Genomic DNA, 23,298 nt, shown 5'->3' with positions numbered 1-23,298 from the left:
CTGGGTTGCTGTAGGTTTTTGGGGCTATATGGCCATGTTCTAGAGGCATTCTCTCCTGATGTTTTGCCTGCATATATGGCAAGCATCCTCAGAGGTAGTGAGGATGCTTGCCATAGATGCATGCGAAACATCAGGAGAGAATGCCTCTAGAACATGGCCATATAGCCCGAAAAAACCTACAACAACTCAGTGATTCCGGCCATGAAAGCCTTCGACAATACAAAAAACATCTCCTTTGTGATACCAATTGTGTGGTAACTCATAAGATTTATTTTTTCACCTTGGCAGCAATGAAAATTTGGGCTAAACTTATTACTGACATTGTACTTGGTTGTTATGGGAACTTTTAGCAAAATAATGCTATCTTGGATGTTAGAATGTATCTTGATGGCTTTGAATCTTAATAGGCAAGACCTGTATGTCCATCATTTTATGTAGTACATTTAAAATGTTTTATATTGTTGCCCTTTATGTTGTATTTATTTGTGTGAATGCAAATGACCTATGGTCTAGGCATCAATAAGTGATTTTAAAAATATATCAGCTGATTTCACAGCATCCTTTCATCTTACACTCAACTGTTTTTCTGCCTTAAAAAGTTGTTTTATGTGGATATTGTCTTGGTTAGTTGAGTAATGGTGTGTTTCAAATTACTGGTATGAACCACTGTATCACGGAGTCTTGGGCCTTTTCTCTACTTCTATATAGTTCTGATTATCAAAGCAATTGTAGTTCAGCCTTTGACTGTGCCTGCACCTGATCTCTCTTGGGATTCTGGACATGTTAGTTATTCTGATGACGCTGGGGATTCTGGGTCTGCAAGTCAGCAGGAGAGCCAGCAAGAGATTTTAAGCCCTGAAAATGAGTGGTCTGTGTCTGAAGACCACATTCCTCAAAGGCAATTTGCTAGCGAAGTAAAGTCATGAACAGATCTGAGCTCAGAGGGTGAAAATGAAAGTCCAGCTGGACAGACTAATGAGCATTTAGATAGGAGATTTATGTTCCGTCAACATAGAGCTTCTCAGGAGAGTGTATGAAGATCAAGATGCTTATTAGCCAAGCAGTCCTTACCAGTTTCCCAAGGGAGCAGCCATGATTTTCTCTCTATATTAGCTAGGCCAGCAGATGGATCCATTAGTCCAGGCAACGTTGGTATTAGTCCAGGCAACGTTGGTATAGATCTATTGTCAAGTCAAAGGATTTCTAGTTCCATGTTTTCTTTTGTTCATGTCTAATGATTCCAAGTTTTGAGGATTGTTCCTGAATCTCATGTTTTGGATTTATTCTGCTTTTGTATTCCTAATTTTTGATGGTACTCCTGTACTTGGAGTTCTGTGGATTATTCCTGATATTTGGACTTTGGTTTTTAATACTATTTTGCTGAATTGCCTTTTATATATATTCTTCAATAAACTGCTTTGCTATTTACCTTGGACTGGAGTGTGTGTTAAGTACAGAGGCGGTCCCCAGCCTTGGAGTGCCACAATAGCATATAATCTAGATTATCTGCTTTGAATTGGGTTATATGAGTATACACTGCCATATAATCCAGTTTGAAGCAGATAATCTGGATTTTATATGGCAGTGTAAATGGGGTCTGATTCTACACTGTCATATAAGCCAGTTCAAAGCAGAGAGTCTGGATTTTATATGGCAGTTTATATGGGGTCTAAGCCTTCATTTCTATTATTGATTGCTTAGGACAGGTGTCCTCAAACCTTTTAAACAGAGGGCCAGGTCACAGTCCTTCAAACTGTTGGAAGGCCGGATTATAATTTGGAAAAAAACAAAACATGAATGAATTCCTATGCACACTGCACATATCTTATTTGTAGTGCAAAAAAAAACCCCACTTTAAAATACAATAGTTGAAATGAATAATTTTAACCAATATAAATTTATTAGTATTTCAATGGGAAGTGTGGGCCTGCTTTTGGCTGATTAGATAGGATTGTTGTTGTTGTGTGCTTTCAAGCCATTTCAGACTTAGGCTGACCCTGAGCAAGGGCCGGGTAAATGACCTTGCAGGGCCGTATCCAGCCCCCGGGCCTTACTTTGAGGACCCCTGGCTTAGGATCTGTCTGTGTGGCTTCGTTAAAGTTTTGGACTTACCGATACAGTTGGAGTTAAGCTCTTCGAATGATTTGTGTATGATCAAAGAGCCAGCTAAATTCTCTGGCTAAATTCTTCATTCTCCATCAAAATCGGTGAGACAGGAAACTGCTTGCCTTTTGTGAAATCATAACTATTTCTCTCAATTCTTCTGGAAGGGGGTTGAGCAATGGGGATTTGGGTGGATCGTAATGTGCCATGTTTTGAAATGGGGATGTGGGCAATTTTCTGCCAGATAGCGAGGTTTCAGTTCCACTGTCCTCTGAGGACAGCAGGAAAGGCCAGCAGAGTGTACATTGCAATTTCCTAAGTCAACATTATCTTGCATAATTTATTTTTTTTGTAAAGGAACAACGGCTGAGGGAGATTTCCGTGGTGTCCAATTCCACATCTACGTCTGCCTCTCCAAGCACTTTATCAGGGAAGAGTGTGAATACCAATTCTGCGGTGGACCTTTTTGCAACGCCCGCACCGACCACCAATAGGTGAGGGGTGTTTCAGTGCTGGAGCAAGTCAAAAGAACCCGATACTCAGAGCTACGTCCTTAATGATAGAACTTCTCCTGGTTGTATTCCTCTTCCTTCTTTCATTCTTAGAAGATTTCATGGCAGTTGTTAAGGAGGACAAGGATTGCTGAAGTCTTGCAGAAAACGCTTTTTTGTTCTTTGCCAAAAGTAAATGTAACCATAGTCATAACAAACAAGAGGAATTTTATCCTCTTCTGCTCATTTTGTAATCAGAAGGTTAAATAAATTGAATTGAGTCACTCTTTTCAGTGAAAACATCCAATTATGCTTTGCATTACATTTTAAACAAATAATCATTGGCTGACATACATTTCAGTGCCTCAGATGTTAGCCCTGTTTCTGGTTATACTTGACCTGCTGATTCAAAAAATGGCACCAGTTTTCCCCTATTGTTGTGGATCTCAACCTTCCTAATACCGCAACCCCTTGATACAGTTTCCCATGTTGTGGTGACCCCCAACCATAACATTATTTTTGTTGCTACTTCATAACTGAAATTTTGCTACTGTTATGAATCGTAATGTAACTATCTGATAAGCAGGATGTATTTTCATTCACTGGACGAAATTTGGCACAAATACCTGATACGTCCAAATTTGAATACATGTGGGGTTGGGGGGGGGGGGATTAATTTTTCCATTTGGGAGTTGTAGTTGCTGGGATTTATAGTTCACCTACAATCAAATAGCATTCTGAACTCCACCAACAATGGAATTGAACCAAATTTGGCACACACAAATCCCATGACCAACAGAAAATACTGAAAGGGTTTGGTGGGCATTGACCTTGAGTTTTAGAGTTGTAGTTCATGTATATCCAGAGAGCACTGTGGACTCAAACAATGATGAATCTGGACCAAACTTGACACTAATACTCAGTATGCCCAGATGGGAACACTGATGGAGTTTGGGGAAAATAGAACTTGACATTTGGGAGTTGTAAACACTCTGAACTCAGCTGACAATGGATCTGCACCAAAATTTGGCACACTACCTACATGGCCAACATTGAATACTGGTGGGGATGGGGGCTGTTCTTGAATTCTGGGAGTTGTAGTTCACCAACAACAAAAAGGAAGAGAAGGAGAAGCAGAAAGATCTTCAGTCTTCTCTGTCAAAGGGGTTCCTAAGACCATCAGAAATATGTTTTCTGGCCTGTCTCTGAATCCTGACTGTCTCTGAATCCCTCCCTCGTGATCCTCCCAGGGGTCCCAACCCCCAGACTGAGAAACACTGCCCTATTGACTCTAGTTTTTGAGATACAGAACATATGCCAGTCAACCATAGAAATAAATGATAACCATATCTAAGAAACTAGAGCTGATGCAGTCTATCCAATCAGCACCCAAATAACTCCAGCAACAGGCCTAAAAACCAAGACATCAAGATTTTTTTGGTGCAATTTGTCTAATGTTCTCGCAATTTTTTAAATCAGTTCAAAATGGAAAAAAAAAGATTTAGCTGATTATCTGACTGTGTGTCTTGAGGCAGGGCCATTCAAAGGTGTCTCTGCCTTATGTTTGAAACAAGGTAATAGGCCTCACTTTGCTGATACTTTGCTTTCCCATTGAAACTTTCAGCATGCCCAACCTTTCTACCGATCTCTTTGACCTTCAGCCTGCGTTTGTCCCAACGGTACAGAGCACACCCGCCATAGCGACATCCGCAAGCAGTGCCTGGGGAGGTATGTTGACTTTTGCATCCGAAGCAAATCTGTACAAACCTTTGAATTTTGGAGGTTTTTTTTAAAGAAACCAAATTAAGTTATTAAATGGTCTCCCAGATTCAAACATTCTGTTAACTTGCCTGTGTATAGTTGATATTAGAGAGCCATCAGGTTTTCCTATGGCAGACGTCAAGCTTTGATGAGCAGTTGGAGCCTGTGTTTCGGTGTTAAGGTGTCCTGTTGTGGGACTTCTCTCCCCTTTCAGGCCCAAAATTTATCTGGTACGTATGACAAGATCTACAACCAACATCCAATGCCTCGTACCCAGTTCCCATATAAAAGTGAAGTTCTAAATGGATGCATTCAAAGTGTCTCTCTTCCCCCATTAAAAATATATGTCCAAGCAGATCCTTTTTTTAATGTAGGGAATGAGGTGCAATATAATCTATACACATAATAAAAGTGAAAATGTGTATGTGTCCACTTATACAAACAGCCTCCGTTCTCTACAAACAGGCTATAGTTCCAAGTGCTGAGAAAAGATCCAACTGCAAAACTCTGGCACAAGCCAGTAAAGGTGGTCCCAGTGGTGATCGGCACACTGGGTGCAGTGCCTAAAAAACCTTGGCCTGCACTTAAACACAATCGGCGCTGACAAAATTACCATCTACCACTTACATCCAGAGAGTACTGTGATTCCAACCAACGATGGATCTGGACCACACTTGCCATACAAAGGCACCCCCTCAACTGACATTGCAGGTCTTAGTGAGTGCCATGAACATGTAGCCCAACCCCTGCCAATGCCCTCCCCAAACACAAATCACCCAAGACATGCTTTCATTAAGGCAACATTTCATCCTAGATGTTCTGTTATTTCCTCCAGAATTGACATCCCAGGGTTCCTTTCTCTCCCCATTTGCATGACTCCAACCACTGTCTCTTACTTAATCCTTTCCTACCCATTCCTATGGCACACAGCAAACAGGAACTGATCAGCAACTGAACAAGATGTTTGGGAAGAACTCACAATGATTTAGAGGAGTTGTAGCTCACTTACATTTAGAGAGCACTGTGATTCCAACCAACAATAGATCTGGACCACACTTGCCATGCAATGACCCACCTGCGCAGGAGTTGTAGTTCACCCTGCATCCAGATATATTACCAGACTTCCCAAAACAAACAATGCCTTTCTCAAGTAACCCAGGCATCGCCAGGTCCCCAAGCCAATATAATAATAATAATCATTATCATCATTATCTTTATTTGTACCCTGCCACCATCTCAAGGTGCAACATACAAAATACAATCAGTAAACAATGTCACAATAACAATAACAACAACAGTATAACACCAAAAACCCCACTAGTTAAAAATCAATAAAATGCAACAGTAGCAGCAGCAGATGTAAAACAAATTGCAATCAACATCAGTTTGTAAGAGCAAGGAGAAATAATCAGCTAGGTCCTCAATATAATCAGTTCCTTAACGAGGTCAAAGGCATGCCTTCAAATTGATTTGAAACACTTGAAGGGAGTGGGGAGGCTAGTCTAATGCAACAGAGAGTGTTTGTTGTTTTGAGATTCTCATGATTTTATCTCGCCAAGAGGTCAGCATCTGAACAACCGGTTCAACAACATTGGTCTACCTAAACTAAACTTGTCCTTCAGGAACTATAGTTTTGTGTGCAAGACACTGACAAAATATATGGCTCTCAGAACAAATGGCTGAATTCAAAGGCCCATGGAGTAATCCCTATGTAAAAGGACTCTTAATGATAATAATAATAATAATAATAATAATAATAATAATAATAACAATAATAATACTTTATTTATATACCGCTCTATCTCCCTGAGGGGACTCAGAGCAGTTCCCAGGTAACATCACAAAACATACAAAGTAAAACAACATAACCATGAGATTAACAAAACAATATAAGCATAAAGATTGTCACCATAACACACATATATTAAAAGTAATCCTGCCTGTTCAAGGCAATTTAAAAATTTAAAAGGCCGGGCCAAGATTTGTGCAAGTCCAAAAATTCTTGGGAGCCCGGGAATTAAGTGCAATTCTATGGCAGGCAACAATAATATTAGGTACGGGTCTGTGGCTGTTCATTCCGGGGTCAATTAGAGGAAGTGATCTGGGTAATTGGTAGGAAGAATAAGGCTATATTTGACAATGTGTAAGACTGAGAACTGGTCATTTCCAAAGGCTTGTTGAAACCACCAGGTCTTCAAGCTCTTACGAAAGGAGGGGAGGGATGGGGCCTGTCTTATTACCCTTGGAAGAGCATTCCAGAGGCGGGGGGCCACCACTGAGAAGGCCCTCTCTCTCGTCCCCACCAACTGTGCTTGTGACGGAGGTGGGACCGAGAGGAGGGCCTCCCCGGAAGATCTTAAAGTTCGTGACTCTTTTCTTCAAAATGTGTAGAAAAAAACAAAAGATAAAATTAGTTTGGAGCTTTGCACAAAGGCTTGTCTTTTGAGTCTACCAGTTTCTGATACAGTCTCCTCTCGTAAGTACTTATATTCTTCTCTTTCTTAATTTCTCCTTTTTTTCTGCCCCCTTTTCCTGCTGCACTCCAAAGGACCTTTCTCGTCTACAAACGGATGTGTTGGGTCTCCGCCTCACCTAGACCTCTTCGATATGAAGCCGGTTGAAGAAGCTGTCAAAAGTAGCACACCTTTTGGAACATCTGCCTTCCCCTCAAAACAAACAGTTGAACTGTTTAGTGGTAAATTGTCCTCTAATTTACTTCTAAATACAGGAACACTGTAATGATGATCTTGATACCTAATTTTGTTGATATTAGACTTTTATCTTTTTTTCTAGTTTTCACTCAAATGTGTGTTGCAGCAGTGTCTTTGTCAGCCTTAATCCACTGTATGGAATACTTTATCATTAACAATGTGTTCTTTGCATTTGATGTAAATATTTGATTCTACAAGGGTTGAATGAAAAGTAATGCCTCCACCTTCGTTACTTGGGTTTGAATGGAAATATTTTAATAAATCAAACACAGAAATAACCATTAGAATTACCACTATCCACTTTTCCACATAATCACTAGACAATTGGATACATTTCTGCCAACAATGAACAAGTTTTCTGAAGCCGTCATGGAAGAAGTCAACACTCTGTTTCCGCAACCAGCATCTCACAGTTCTCTCAGCATCTTCATCTGAAGCATAATGATGTCCCCGCAGATCTTCTTCCATTATCAGGAACAGATGGAAGTCAGATGGTGCTAAATCTGGACTGTATGGAGGATGCCGTATGGTGGTGAGATCCAGTCTCTGAAGTTCTGCTGTGGTGACATGTGAAGTGTGTGGTCTGGTATTGTCATGCTGCAGGAAAACATTTACCTTTTCTGTTGGGACCCTTGTTAGACGTCATTTCAGAGTTCACAGCATTTGTGATGTAACACTCTCTGCATCCCAGAACATGATTTTTGTCATGATTTTTTGCAGCTGAGGACTGTACCTTGAATTTCTTTTTCTGGGAGAGTCTTTGACTGATGCTTCGTCTCCAGGTTGCAATGGTGTACCCACGTTTCGTCTCCTGTCACAATTGAATGGAGAATTGTGTCACCTTCATTCTCATAGCGCGAGAGGAGTTCCTGGCAAATTTCAAGTCTGTGCGCTTTCATTTCAGGCGTCAGCATCCTGGGTAGCCATCGTGCACAGATCTTCCGATAGCCAAGCAAAGCTATAATGTAACCCACACATTCTTGTGAAATGCCGATTATGCTTGAAATTTCTCTCTGAGTGATACAACAATCGTCCTGAATCAGTTTGTCAACCTTTTGCTTGTGAAACTCGGTGGTTGCTGTCACAGGACGTCCAACTCTTTGTTTGCCAAACAAGTCAGATGTTCCCACCTCAACATCTTTAAACTTACTCGCCCAGTGATGCACAGTACTCATATCAACACAGTCACCATAAACAGCTTGCATTCTCTGCTGAATCTCCTTTGGGCTGACATGTTCTGTTAAGAATTCAATGATTGAATGACTGAACAAGCCAGTACCTGCCTCATACCAGTACTGCCATCTGTTGAGGAGTTAAGAAGATGGAGGCATTACTTTTCATTCAACCCTTGTATTTGCCAAATTTGAATGGGTTTCTGAAATTCTGTCATTGTTCCCCCCTTCCAGCCTCTACTGTACTGTAATAGTTTGAAATCTCCATGTGCTGCAATGTGTTTGCCTTGAAATAGTCGAAGTAACATTCCCTTAACATTTACTTCTTTTAAAAATGTGGAATTGTTGAAAATTGTGGCAAATACAACTTTATAAACACTTGTAGGCTATCCTGTTCCTGCAGCATCACAGAAAACCGCCGGCTCAACCATCAATGTGGATTTTGATGCTGTGTTTGGTGGCAAGTCAACGGTGCCTGAGTTTAGAACTGCCACAGGTAAAGTTTCCTGATGTGTATCACATTTTGCTGGGTGTGTTTGTATATGCGTTTATGTGTAGCCAGCAGTTTCTCACTGCCTTTTTGATGTGTAGTTCAGTGCAGCCAACATATAATAATAATAATAACAATGTACTTTAATTATATTCCACTCTATCTCCCCGAGGGGACTCAGAGGGGATTACAACATACACAGATAGGCAAACATTCAGTGCCTTTAATACAGTGAAATAATAATGACATACAAATACACCGAACAAAGGTAAAGTCTTCCCCTTTAATTTCCGGCTTTCTGGAGGCAGTGCTCAATTCCGGCCATGAGGAGATGCTCTTGTTCCATTTCCAAGATGAGGAGCCTGTTGACTGTAGACACCTCCTGGTCATGTTGCCGGCATGGCTGCATGGGCGCCTTTATTACCTTCCCAGTGCCCCCGGTGCCGCAGTGGGTTAAACCCCTGTGCTGGCAGGACTGAAGACCAACAGGTCGCAGGTTCGAATCTGGGGAGAGGTGGATGAGCTCCCTCTATCAGCTCCAGCTCCTCATGCAGGGACATGAGAGAATCCTCCCACTAGGATGGTAAAAACATCAAATCATCCGGGCATCCCCTGGGCAACGTCCTTGCAGACAGCCAATTCTCTCACACCAGAAGCGACTTGCAGTTTCTCAAGTCACTCCTGACACGACCAAAAGAAAAATTACCTTCTCACCAAAGCGGTACCTATTGATCTACTCACATTAGCATGTTTTCAAACTGCAAGGTTGGCAGGAGCTTGGACTGACAGCAGGAGCTCACCCTGACCTGCTGCTTTGAACTTCCAACCTATAGGTCAGCAGATTTAACAGCTCAACGGTTCAACCCGTTGCACCACCACGGGCCCTAAAAACAACTGTTTTACTGGATGACAGAAGGCCTTTCTGGCTAGTCATATGTTCACTATGAAGACATGCAGATATTGGCCTTCTTTGTATATATTACACAAGTATTTCGATCTGTATTTTTATATGAATTTTGGGTTCGTGTTTTGAGTTTTGTGAAACCTGCCTCAAGCTGTTAAGAGAGGCAGGTAACCAATAAAATTTATTGTTTTTACTCATATTAATATTAATATATATTATTAAGTGTGTTGGCTCTGTAGCTAAATAGTATCTCTGATACTCACTGATATTGTATTATAGTGCTCATTATCTCATTCTGTGGTAGTCAGATTTTTGTTTAATGGTCTGAATCAAGTTTCAAAGCAATTTGCAAGTATCTGTTTTAATAATCTGGTTTTTAAAAAGGTATTTATTATCCTCACAACACAAGTCCTCTCCTACAGTGCCCTCCATTTATGCATTATAATTGTCCTTCTCTTTTTCTCTTTTTGGGTACGATTTTCATTGTGGCTTCCTGGATACCAATGGGTGAGTTTTTTCTCTTTAAAGTAGGCCTATGCTCTTAGTCACCCTCTTTTGGGAGTTGCATCATGCAAACAGATGCAGGGTAGAGGAAATTGGCATGAAATAATAGTGTTGTTTATAACTTCCAAGTTTTTATCTTAAGGTATTTGTAGGCTATCAACTTAGAATTTCAGGCTACAGTTAGCCATCTACATTCACTGAGTTAAGAGGCATAAGACCCTGCTTTATAACATACCATACTTTTCATTCCAAGACTGTAATATACACAAGAATTATGCAAATTTAAAAATCACTGGGTTGTTGTGTGTTTTCCGGGCTGTATGGCCATGTTCCAGAAGCAATCTCTCTGGTGTTTTGCCTACATCTAGGCAAGCATCTTCAGAGGTTGTGGGGTCTGTTGGAAACTAGGAAAATCGGGTTTATATATTTGTGGAATGTCCAGGGTGGAAGAAAGACCTCTTGCCTCTTGGAGGCAAGTGTGAATGTTGCAATTGGCCACCTTGATTATTATTGAATGGCCTTGAAGCTTCAAAGCCTGGCTGCTTCCTGCCTGAGGGAAGCAGGTAGGTGTTAGCTTGTAGGTGTTAGCTGACACTGATTGTTTCATGCCTGGAATTTCCCCATTTTTTCAGTGTTGTTCTTTATTTACTAATTTTACAGTTTTTTAAAAATACTGGTAGCCAGATTTTGTTCATTTTCATGGTTTTCTCCTTTCTGTTGAAATTGTCCACATGCTTGTGGATTTTAGTAGTTTCTCTGTAAGACAATAAGACTCTGACTGTAAATAGAAGGCCAACTGCTGTCCTCTCCTTTTTGCCTTGCATTTTATTCATGTTGTATTTGAAATGGTCCTATGACTAGTCAAATAAATAAATAAATATTAGTGGTTTCTCTGTGTAGTCTGACACGATGGTTGTTAGAGTGGCCCAGCATTTCTGTAAATCAGGACAGTAAATAAAGAACAACATTCAAAAACAGGGAAATTTCAGGCATGAAACAATCCGGGATAGCTAATACCTCCCAACAGAGGATTCCCCCGGGCAGGAAGCAGCCAGGCTTTGAACCTGTAGTCCATTCAGTGCTAATCCAGGTAGCCAGTGGCAACATTCACACTTGTCTCTAGCAGACAAGAGTTCTTTCTTCCACCCCAGACATTCCACAGATATATAAACCTCAGTTACCTAGTTTCCAACAGACCTCTCAACCTCTGGGGATGCCTGCCATACATGCAGGTGAAACGACAGGAGAGAATGCTTCTGGAACATGGCTATACAGCCTGGAAAATTCTAAGCAACCCAGTGATTCTGGCCATGAAAGTCTTTGACAACACACACAAAAAAACATTATTTTCCTACCTGAGATAAAGATCTCTAGGTCTTTCAGCATGGCCCTGTGGACAGCTTTCGATAGAGTTTCCTAGACATGTTTTAATCAAATCCATAAAATAATCAAATTCATAGGCAAATGTGGAGGGCCTACTGTACTTTTTAAAAAAATACCAATTTCAACATTTCAAAGCTTTACCTTCCTGCATCTCTGTAGAAATTGGTCCAGAATCCATTTTTTCCCCTCAGGACTCATGTGGGTTTTAACTTGTGTATTTAATCCTTAAGATGTTTCAAAATGAAAGTCAGCCATCAAACAAGAGGCTCTCCAAAGTCTCTCTTTGCTCACAATAATTACAGGTCCCAACGTAATTGAAATACAAGCCTATCCATTTAGTTGAGCTTTACAATGTCAGCATATTTATCTATTTCTGCACGGCTAATCTTGCGTTGTGTGTGTTCTAGGGATTTCAGGATTGGAGTGCTGTTTCCTGTTTTTCATGTTACAGTTTTAGTTCAGAATGAATAACTTTATTAATATTTTTTGTTCTCCTCCCTTCCAGTTCTTTATTTTCCAGAGGATGTATTGCAGCCAGTAGTACCAGTACAAAACCAGAGAGGGGCTTTAATCAGTCACCAAAGTGGGAAGATTTTGGCCAACGATCTCGACTCTTCGCTTGCTAATCTTGTAGGAAGTAAGTGCAACGCCTTAATTTGAAAATACCTCCATATTTATTGTATGGACAAATTCCAGGTCTTATTGAAATACTTTGAATAATAATAAATCAATGCTTAATTTTATACTTGTATCTTTTTGTTACAGATCTTGGCTTTGGTGGAACGCCATCCAAAAAGTGAGATATTTCTATCTTGTCTTTGTTTAGTTATGCATTGTTAACAGTACTTTAGGTCATGTTATGTGGGTTGCTAAGATAGTATGCAAAAGGGAATTTTGAAATATTTCATACTGTTTCTGAATAGCAGGTGTACTAAGATCCAGAAGCTTAAGAAGGTGTTAGACCTTAGAGGTGTTTCTTCCATTCTCCCCTTAAGAGCACATATTTCCACTAGACATGGTTAGGTTCGGTCGGAATCTTCGTAATTTGGAATAAATTTGGAAAGATTTGCTTTTTAAAGTGATTTCGAAGTTTTTAAGGAAACCCTTTGCCCTTCCGAAGCTTTTCCCGCCATTTCTGTTACGAAGCAGTAAGTGAGTCGACATGATCCAGTTTTTCCCCGCTTCTGGTCTCAAGTCTGGGAAGCATTTTAAACCAGACTGGATGAATTTCCTGCCTTTGCTCCTCCCCCCTTTTCTGGAGTAAAACAACTACTTTCAAAGTAAAGACCACCCAGTGAAACAGGAAATAACACTTTCAACCCATTAAGGAAGGACTCGGGAGTCTTGGAAGTTTCGAAAAGTTGTGAATTTTTTTTCTGTGAAAATTGGAATTGACTTCCAAATTGAACCACCAGCCGACACAAGTTTTGAACTTTTAAAAAATCAAAAAAGCCTAATTTCCACCATAGATCGCAAATCTCTTTTGAAAGATTCCTCAATGCAAAAGTGGTATCTTATGAGGAATTTTGAGACCCTTTTTAGAGAGAGAAAGCAGGATACAATAACAACAACAATACTTAGTACTACTGGATTATATGATATTGCCCAGATGTCAGAGGGTCACTGCCCTTTTATCATTTCTTCCTTTTCCTTTTCTTCCCCTTCCTTATATCTTTTTCCCTTTCCTTTCTCTTCCTTCCCTCCTTTTTCTCCCTCCCTTCTCCATTCCAATCTGCCGAGTCCCCCCCGGGGAGATAGGGTGGAATATAAATAAAGTTGTTGTTGTTGTTGTTATTGTTGTTGTGTTGACGGTGCCCCATGTTTGGAATCCCAAAGCTCACCTTTTATAGTTAATAGTGTGTGGTTCACCCTAATTGTAGAAAAAGCCTGAAGCTTGAAGGCCATTGCTTTGATTTGCTGGGGAGATAGGGTGGAATATAAATAAAGTTGTTGTTAGGTGTCACAGCTGAGCTGCTGAACTTGCTGACCGAAAGGTTGGCAGTTTGAATCAGAGGAACAGGGTGATTTTCTGTTGTTAGCCCCAGCTTCTGCCAACCTAGCAGTTCAAAAACATGAGATCAATAGATACTGCTTCTGTGGGAATGTAACGGCGCTCCATGCAGTCATGCTGGCCACATGACCTTGGAGGTGTCTCCAAATAATGCTGGCTCTTCAGCTTAGAAATGGAGATGAGCACCAACACACAGAGTAGGACACAACTAGACTTAATGTCAAGGGGAAACCTTTACCTTTACTAAATATATGGGGGGGGGGGGGGGGGAGGGGAGGATGTTGTTCCAAGAACTAACCACTTCTGTGAGCCTGGAATTAACAGAATCAATTCAATTAAACATGGTGTTAGCAATAGGTACATCTCTTTTTTTTTCAGCATATGGAATGTGTGATGTTTTGTAACTGGGACAAAAAAAATTGTGCTTAACATAATTGTTCTGTTGCTCTTTAGCTTTGTTTCCTATGTGTGGCAGTTCAACTGTATGCGTTCCCTTCCAGGTCTGATATGCAGTGGAGCCAGCCTACAGAGAAGAAACTGACTGGGGGAACCAACTGGCAGGCCAAAACAAGCACCGCAACGACATGGAACACGGTCCCGATGCCTCCTGCGCCACAGATGGTAACGTCTTCAGTGCGTTGAGTTTAACTTATTTGTAAAGGCTTGTCATAGTATTTGCCCCTTAGTACCTGGGTGTATACATTTGCCATGGGGAATAAAATACAGTATTTGGTGCAGCCAGTGAGAAAGTGCTTGGATACGCCCTTCTGATTCTATTGGAATATGGATTATTACCTGTTAGGATCATAACCTATAGAGTAGCGGAGATATGAAGGTGTTCTTTTAGTTTATTGAGTAATGGATGTTTACTGGGCTCATAAATATTCTTGTTTCAATTTAGTTCTTTCAGCAGACAAAGATTCAAGTAGACTTCTTTTAAAATCACTTGTTTGTTTCACTCATATATTCATATATCTAAATATACAGGTACATTTCTTATCAGGTTAAGCTTTGAAACGTTTCAGTTTGTATTTTTAACTTATTGTCTTTAACAGTCTCTTCAAAAACTATATTGCTCTGTACAGTTCTCTTTCATAAGAGCCAGCTTTCAAAGTAACTCCAGCATCAATAGTTTTCTAACTTCTAACACTGACATCTGTATTCTAACTGACTCAGGCCTTAACTGTCTTCTAATTTCTAATACTGACATCTGTATTCTAACTGACTCAAGCCTTAACTGTCCTTCCTCAACTGTCATCATGTTTAATATGCATTCTAAACAGTCATGTGACCTGCAGCCCCTCTCACTGCTTCAAGTACATAGAGCTAAGGAAACTACAAACCAAAGAAGACATACACTTCAGGAAATAAAACGACACATTATAAACAGACATAACATTAAATAGAGGAGGCTTGAGAAGGTTGCAATTTCCAACAGATGCTCTGAGGATAGTTAACCTCAAAACTAGGATGTTTTGTTCTTTGTGAAAGTTCATTCTGGTATCATTCTTTTTCCCAGTAATTGTCTATCTTTGCCATGCCAGAATGAAGTATCTTATTCTGCTTATGTAAGCTCTCCCCCCGCTTCTCCCGCTATGAGCTTGGTATAAATTTCAAGTTGTATTTTCAAACCATTTCGCCAACCTGTCAGTATAGTTTGTAACAAAATGGTTCACCCTTTTGTTTCCTTTCTCCCACTATTCAAGGTACCTGCTCCAGTAACCTACCCAGTGAATACACCTCAAGTGCCTCTGTATGGAATGGTAAGGTTGCCCACTGTTTACACTTGTAATCTGAATGACAGAAGTATTCTTCTTTGATTTTTATACAACTGGTATAGTGGAATCTCAATGAGAAAGAATGGCAGATTCTCTGGTGACTTTGAGCTCTCTCCCCATCCTTTCCCCATTCCCCAAATCCATTCAACATGGGGAAACTTTTTTTCCAGAGATTTAAGGTAGTATGCATCTCCCATTAAATACTTTCCCCCATCTAAATACTTTTGCAAAATGAAAACATGATTCTTGGCAGAGAGCTAGATGCTGCTCCCTAAAGTAGTGTTTCTCAACCTTCCTAGTGTCTCGACCCCTTAATATAGTTCCTCATGTTGTAGTGACCCTCAACCATGAAATTATTTTTATTGCTTCTTCATAACTGTAATTTTGCTACTGTTATGAATCGTAATGTAAATATCCAGAGATCTAAGATAGTATGCATCTTCCATTAAATACTTTCCCCCATCTAAATACTTTTGCAAAATGAAAACATGATTCTTGGCAGAGAGCTGGATGCTGCCCCCTAAAGCAGTGTTTCTCAACCTTCCTAATGCCGCGACCCCTTAATACAGTTCCTTATGTTGTAGTGACCCCCCCAAGCATAAAATTATTTTGTTGCTACTTCATAACTGTAATTTTGCTACTGTTATGAATCGTAATGTAAATATCAGATATGCAGGATTGATTTTCGTTCACTGGACCAAATTTGGCACAAATACCTGATATGTCCAAATTTGAATATTGGTGGGGTTGTGGGGGATTGATTTTTGCCATTTGAGAGTTGTAGTTGCTGGGATGTATAGTTCACCTACAATCAAATAGCATTCTGAATTCTACCAACAATGGAATTGAACCAAACCTGGCACACGGAACTCCCATGACCAATGGAAAATCCTGGAAGGGTTTGGTGGACATTGACCTTGAGTTTTGGAGTTGTAGTTCACCTACATCCAGAGAGCATGGTGCACTCAACAACGATGGATCTGAACCAAACTTGGCACAAATATCAATGCCCAAATATGAACACTGGTGGAGTTTGGGGAAAATAGAACATGACATTTGGGGGTTTTAGTTGCAGGATTTATAGTTCACCTACAATCAAAGAGCATTCTGTACCCCACCAACAAAAGAATTGGGCCAAACTTCCCACACAGGATCTCCATCACCAACAGAAAATACTGATGGTCTTTGGCGACCTCTATGACACCCCCTCGGGGGTCCTGACCCCCAGTTGAGAAACGCTGCCCTAAAGCCTCCATTCATGCAAATATCTCAAGTTCTGTCCTTAAGCTCTTTTATTTAAAAAATCTAATAAAACCTGGGAAAGTAATCTGTTTGGAATACTGCTCCCTGTCAAAGCAATTGGGTTGGTGCCAATGGTGTGACTTGGAAAGGGGCAATTCCATGTGTTCATTTATCTGCAAGCTACTGTTGTCTTGCTACCAGTTAACATAAACTTGTATGGTTTGAAGATTGCTGTACACATTTCTTTCTTTGACTCAGAGCATGTGGGTCCAAACCCTAAATGGGGCCCTTCTTTGCTCAATGTTGGGGTCTTGAAAAATTTGGCAACAGTAAAAGGTTTTCTGAACTTTAAGCATTGACACAAATCTGTTGTGCAGCCTTTACAGTGGAATTCTGCAGAAGATGCTTCAGCTGGACTTGATATAAAGGAAAGCCAGCCTGTTTAACCAGCCTTGCAAATTCTGATTTGTTATCAGACAATGTTTTATCTTTATACCTGTTTGATATACCTATATACCCAGGGTCACGTAAACATTTATCAGGCCAAAGGGGGTCTGAATTGGAAAATCCTTGACTGAGAGTATCATTTTCAAGTTGGGAGAGAAACTCAGTGGTGCTACATAATACCCCTCTTTCTTTCGCGCAGGTACCTACACAGATTGGAGCAACACCTATTATGGCACCCCAGCCTATGATTTATACTCAAACAGGTCTAAGGCCGACAAATCCTTTTGCACCTATTTCTGGAACACAGGCAAGTTTCTTCCGCATCCCATGTGTGTTACGTCCTTAGTTGACATTCTGTGTATTTCCCGTTGCACAGGGTATATTATAAGATATAGGTCCCCATCCACACTGACATTCTAATGCAGATTGAACTGCATTATATGGTCTGTGTAGACTCATAGTCCAGTTTAGTTCAGTTTGGATTAGAATAGCAGTTAGTATAAGGGGCGAGAGTTTCCTTATTCCGATGACTCTACTACTGTGTAAAAAGTGTATTACTTGTCATTAGCAATGTCCTAATAATCTTAAATTATTCACCCATAATCCTAGGAAGAGATTTAGGGCTATTTACAATGTACCGTATATACTTGAGTATAAGATGAGTTTTCAGCACTTTTTTAAGGCTGAAAAGGCTCCCCACAGCTTATACTCGAGTCAAAGTTATTTATTATTTTGCTCTGTTATGAATATTATTTTATTACATTTATTACTTTACTCCATTTATTATTATTATTACATTTATTATTTTCTCAATCATTATTATTACATTTATTATTGTACTCTAATGTCATTATTACATGTATTATTTTTCTCTATTACTATTATTATTACATTTATTATTTTACTCTATTATTACTGTTGTTATTACATTTCCATTATTTTACTCTATTATTATTGGAAGGATACGTAAGCACATTTGCATTGAAGAAGGTTAGAATAATGATTTAATCAGAGTTGGACAGTTTTATCTTAAATTACAGTTTTATGTAAATATTCAAAAACATTTAACCTCCTGATGCCTCAGTTAATGTAATTTTATTGGTATCTATTTTTATTTTGAATTTTACCAGTAGCTTCTGTATTTCCCACCCTTGGCTTATACTCGAGACAGTACGTTTTCTGTGGTGAAATCTGGTGCCTTGACTTATAGTTGGGTCAGCTTATACTTGAGTATATACGGTATTCTAGTATATACAGTATTTCCCAGTTTTCTGTGGTAAAATTAGGTGAATTGGCTTATATTTGGGCTGGCTTATACTCGAGTATAAGGAGCTCCCGGTGGCGCAGTGGGTTAAAGCGCTGAGCTGCTGAGCTTGTTGACCAAAAGGAGTGGCATGAGCTTCTGCTGTCAGCCCTAGCTTCTGCCAATGTAGCAGGTCGAAAACATGCAAATGTGAGTATATAAATAGGTACCGCTTCGGCGGGAAGGTAACGGCGCTCCATGCAGTCATGCCAGCCACATGACCTTGGAGGTGTCTATGGACAACGCCGGCTCTTCGGCTTAGAAATGGAGATGAGTACCACACCTCAGAATCAGACATGACTGGACTTAATGTCAGGGGACAACCTTTACCAACCTTATACTCGAGTATGTACAGTGAATGGTTATGTTTGTGAATAGTATCAATTCAATGGGATTTCTTCTCTTTCAGATACAGTTTATGTAGATCTGCCAAAGCAGCGAGACACTTTGACAACCAAATATTGGTAGAAAGGAGACGGGACTTGGAAGCGGCGGTCTTCACCAGGGCGCATTACCTGCCTCCCCCTCCGTACAATATACATTACTTTGAATTGCTGTGCTTTAGAGATTCTTAATTACAACAGTCAACTATGGTATGAAATCATGTTTGGTTTTGAATAGTGTGGAACGCCGAAATGCGTTGACGCTGAAGGGTCAGCTGAGTGTGAAAAGAAACCCCCAACTTTTCCCTTTTATTAAGGAAGAGCCAACTTGAGAGTTCCTTGCGGCATTTCCATCCGCCCGCTGGGCTACGGCGAGCCAGCGGAGGGTGCGTAGTATGTCTATTTATTTCCCCCCGACGTCCGAGGCCGATAGAATCATGAAGTCGAGCAATAAACCTTGCAGATACTCTCTCTTTGTAAGGGAGTGCCTGATCGAATACGAATTTCGCCCTGCATCATGAACGCCGGTATCGTGTGACTGCTTTTTCTCATGTTAGATGAGCTTCTTCTAATTCGCAATTTTTGTACTGTGAGTTTAAAAATGCTGTGAATCGATTTTTAACTCAAATGTAGACCATTCGTTGGGGGGGTGGGAAAGAACCCTGAATCAGCTGGCACGGCAGCAAAAGGGTCCTCCTTTGCTGAAAGTGCGCTTTGTAGTCCGAGGGAAGTACGATAATATTTGTAGTGCGTTTATTCGTATGAGGTGAAGTGTCCGGCACGGGTGGCCATAGCTGTGCTTCCTTTATGTACCAACAGCAGCATTGAGCTAAGAGTTGCCTTTCGTATCCCAGAAAGTAACGTTTATAGGCAGCCTGGGAAGTACAAGAGTCTGGGAAGCTTTTTAAAGAACCTTTTTCTTTGGCCCTTTATCGGAGAAGTAGGTTGGACAGCATTTTCTTAGGGGCTCCTTAGTTACATGCTGCACTTTAAGAACTGGAAATTCGTATTCCTGAAAAAAACCCCTCTGTCTTTTGTTTCATAATCCTCATTGTGTGGAAGAGGAACACACACAAAAGAGCAAAAACATCGAAAGAACTTTGGGGTCCTGGGGTGGGGGTGGGGGTAGGGGGTGATTGTACATATTTGTATACCTTTGAGTACAAATTTTCTCCAGCGCTACAAAAACCTTTCTCTTCCTACATACATACACGATGCAAATGTTGTACTGCTTTTATGAAATTGAGCTCACGTTTCTTTTGTATCGAAACGTTCAGACTATTATCCTTGAAAAATAATGTGGAATATTATTATTATTATCATTGCAATGTAGGAAAGCGTTGAGATGTGTGACGATAAAGCCTGACAGTCCATGGTTTTTCAAAACATCCACAAATGGCAAGAAATCAACATTAGAAAGGTTCCTGTATTGTTTGACAGGAGGCATTCAGGGCATATTTAGGAGGAGAGGCTACAAGACAACTTTTTATTATTATTTTTTTACTAAAGAACAGGTTGCTGTGAGTTTTCCGGGATGTATGGCCATGTTCCAGAAGCATTCTCTCCTGATGTTCCATCCACATCTATGGCAGGCATCCTCAGAGTTTGAGGGGTTTGTTGGAAACTAGGCAAGTGAGATTTATATACCTGTGGAATAATGTCCAGAGTGGGAGAAAACTCTTTTTTGTTGGTGGCAAGTGTGAATGTTGCAATTGACCACCTTGATTAGTATTTAATGGCCTTGTAGCTTTAAAGCCTGGCTGATGAACCAAGCTTGACAAAGCATATTTTTTTGAGAACGCAGAAATGCTGGACCACTCTAATAACAACCATGTCAGACTAAACAAAGAAGCCATTTAAAACCACAAGACTCTGGTAAATTTCAACAGTTGCAGTTGACCACCTTGATTAGGATTTAATAGTCTTGCAGCTTCAAAGCTTAGCTGATTGCTGCCTGGGGGAATCCATTGTTGGGAGGTGTTAGCTGGCCCTGATTGATTTATGTCTGGAATTTCCCTGCGTACATCAAGAAAACCACTGACCGCATAGGGAAGCTGATGAAGAAACACAACCTACAAACTATCTACAGACCGACTAAGAAAATCCATCAAATGCTACATTCAGCAAAGGACAAGAGGGATGCTCTCATCTAGACAGAAGTCTACCGTATACCATGCAGCTGTGGACAAGTCAAGTCATAGGGACCACCAGACACAACATTGCCCAAACACAAATCGAGGAACATGAAAGGCACTGTAGACTACTTCAACCAGAGAAGTCAGCCATAGCAGAGCACCAGATGAACCAACCTGGACACAACATACTATTAGAGAACACAGAAATGCTGGACCACTCTAACAACACCATGTCAGACTACACAGAGAGGCCATTGAAATCCACAAGCATGTGGACAATTTCAACACAAAGGAGAGGAAACCACAAAAATGAACAAAATCTGGTGAGCAGTATTAAAAAAAAACCTCTAACAATCGGGACAGTAAACAAAAGAGCAACACTCAAAAACAGGGGAATTCCAGACATGAATCAGTAAGGGCCAGCAAACACCTCTCAACAATGAATCCCCCTCAGGCCGGAAGCAGCCAGGCTTTGAAGCTGCAAGGCTATTCAGTGATAATCAAGGTGGTCAATTGCAACATTCACATTTGCCTCAAGCAGATAAGAGTTTTTTCTCCTACCCTAGACATTCCACAGATACGTAAACATCACTTGCCTAGTTTCCAACAGACCTCACCACCAATATAGATGCCAGCCATAGATGTGGGCGAAATGTCAGGAGAGAATGCTTCTGGAACATAATAATAATAATAATAATAATAATAATAATAATAATAATAAACTTTATTTATATACCGCTCCCCGAGGGCACTCAGAGTGGTTCCCAAGTAACATCACAAAACATAGAGTAAAAACAACATAACCATACAAAATATAAACATAAAAACATTGTCGCATAACACACATATATTAAAAATAATCCTGCCTGTTCAAGGCAATTAAAATTTAAAAGGCCAGTCCAAGATTTGTGCAACATGGCCATATAGGACGGAAAACTCACAGCAACCCAGTGATTCCGGCCATGAAAGCCTTTGACAACAAACTAAACAGTCAGACAAAGACGAGGATCCCCTTCTGGTCACTGTGGAGATCGTTTTCTCCTTTCAGATCCATCCACAGTAGCAATAACTGCCAAAAATATGATCTGTTAATGCCAACACAATGATTACTTTCCTAAAGCTTTGCCCTTGCCATGAAAATCGCTTGAAATGCAGCACTTGAGCTCATTCTTCAAAGTGTTTGCCAAGTTGTGGCCCTTTGGTTTGGTTTGGTTTGGTTTCCAAAAGGGTTGCATCGACAAATCCTTTTTTTTGTGGATCAGGCTCTGTGTCGGATTCTCGAAGCCCAGTCTTTTTCTCTGTAAGTGTCTTTTGTGTTTGTTAATATTGTGCCAAGAATGTAAAGAAAAACAAAAATATGCTTGCTTCAAAAAGGATATACTTGTTCTGTCAAACTAAACATGATTTTTTAAGAAATCAATTTTTTTACATATGTGTTTGCAATTTGTAACCACTAACTTTGTACGGACTAAATGTTGCAAGTTGGGGAAAAAAATGTTTTAGACCAAATCTTGGAACATGTCCTGGCCAAAAGGAGTAAACTGGATGCATGTAATTAAATGTGGAAAGTGACTGTTTCAAGGGCCTTTGCCTTTAATGTTTGTCCAAAAACCCATATTTATTGTGGTCCTATCAAAAAGCTGAAGTGGCTTCCTTGTGGGACCTTTCCTTTTTTTTTTCTAAAGCGAGTTAACGCAACCAATCCTCATTTAGGATTGTATCATCTTGCTTCCAACCAATTTCTGGTCTTTTACACCAGTTTAGATCAATTTTAAATAACATGGATTTTATAACAATTCTAGGATCCACTGGTTGCATAGCAAGTTAAACGGCTGAGCTGCTGAACTTGCTGACCGAAAGGTTGCGGTTCAAATCTGGGGAGTGGGGTGAGCTCCTGCTGTTAGCCCCAGCTTCTGCCAACCTAGTAGTTCGAAAACATGCAAATGTAAGTAGATCAATAGGTACCGTTACTGCAGGAAGGTAATAGAGCCCTATGCAGTCATGCTGGCCACATGACCTTGGAGGTGTCTACAGACAACGCGGGCTCTTTGGCTTCGAAATGGAGATGAGCACCACCCCCCAGAGTCTGATACGACTAAACTTAATGGGCAAACCTTTACCTTTTTTCTTAACTCGAATTAACTTGAGTTTATGGCCATGTAAAGTTTGAGACTGTAAAATAAGCAGGACACTTCTTAACCCCCTCCTTTCCCTGATTATTTTCTAATAATTCAGCTTAATTGTATTTAATTTATTACTTTTACTGGCTGCGATCTCACAGCAGGGAACTTCACGCAAGACCCGTCTCCTCAGAGAGCAAGCAGCTTGGACTCTCCAGCGGAAAGTATGTTTTTTTATATGTTTTATGTGCTTTATACAGTATTATACACTAATTAGTGTTGATTTTAATGGAATTATGGTTCATAATAATCCTTTTGTGATACAAATATGATGTATAAACCCTCAATATTTAGACATTC

General features: G+C 40.2%; 1 protein-coding gene across 3 annotated transcripts in view; it reads left to right on the top strand.

Annotated features, from left to right (window-relative positions):
• The window catches only part of LOC132762956 (phosphatidylinositol-binding clathrin assembly protein-like), a 55,151-nt gene extending 31,853 nt beyond the window's left edge, over positions 1–23,298 (top strand). The window contains exons 11-20 of one of the 3 annotated variants that reach the window (XM_060756223.2): positions 2,461–2,597; positions 4,219–4,322; positions 6,904–7,050; positions 8,642–8,734; positions 12,040–12,156; positions 12,285–12,315; positions 14,031–14,163; positions 15,237–15,293; positions 17,197–17,304; positions 18,710–23,298. In XM_060756223.2, coding sequence (XP_060612206.1) covers positions 2,461–2,597; positions 4,219–4,322; positions 6,904–7,050; positions 8,642–8,734; positions 12,040–12,156; positions 12,285–12,315; positions 14,031–14,163; positions 15,237–15,293; positions 17,197–17,304; positions 18,710–18,724 — 942 coding nt within the window. In that variant the 3' untranslated portion in view covers positions 18,725–23,298. Of the gene's footprint in view, positions 1–2,460; positions 2,598–4,218; positions 4,323–6,903; positions 7,051–8,623; positions 8,735–12,039; positions 12,157–12,284; positions 12,316–14,030; positions 14,164–15,236; positions 15,294–17,196; positions 17,305–18,709 lie in introns of all 3 variants that reach the window. The other 2 variants (XM_060756222.2, XM_060756221.2) reach the window with 2 other exon arrangements.

This window comes from Anolis sagrei, chromosome 10 (assembly GCF_037176765.1).
Source record: "Anolis sagrei isolate rAnoSag1 chromosome 10, rAnoSag1.mat, whole genome shotgun sequence".
Lineage (NCBI taxonomy): Eukaryota > Metazoa > Chordata > Lepidosauria > Squamata > Dactyloidae > Anolis > Anolis sagrei.
Note: the sequence above shows the minus strand (reverse complement) of the source record. Positions and strands in the feature narration are given on the sequence as shown.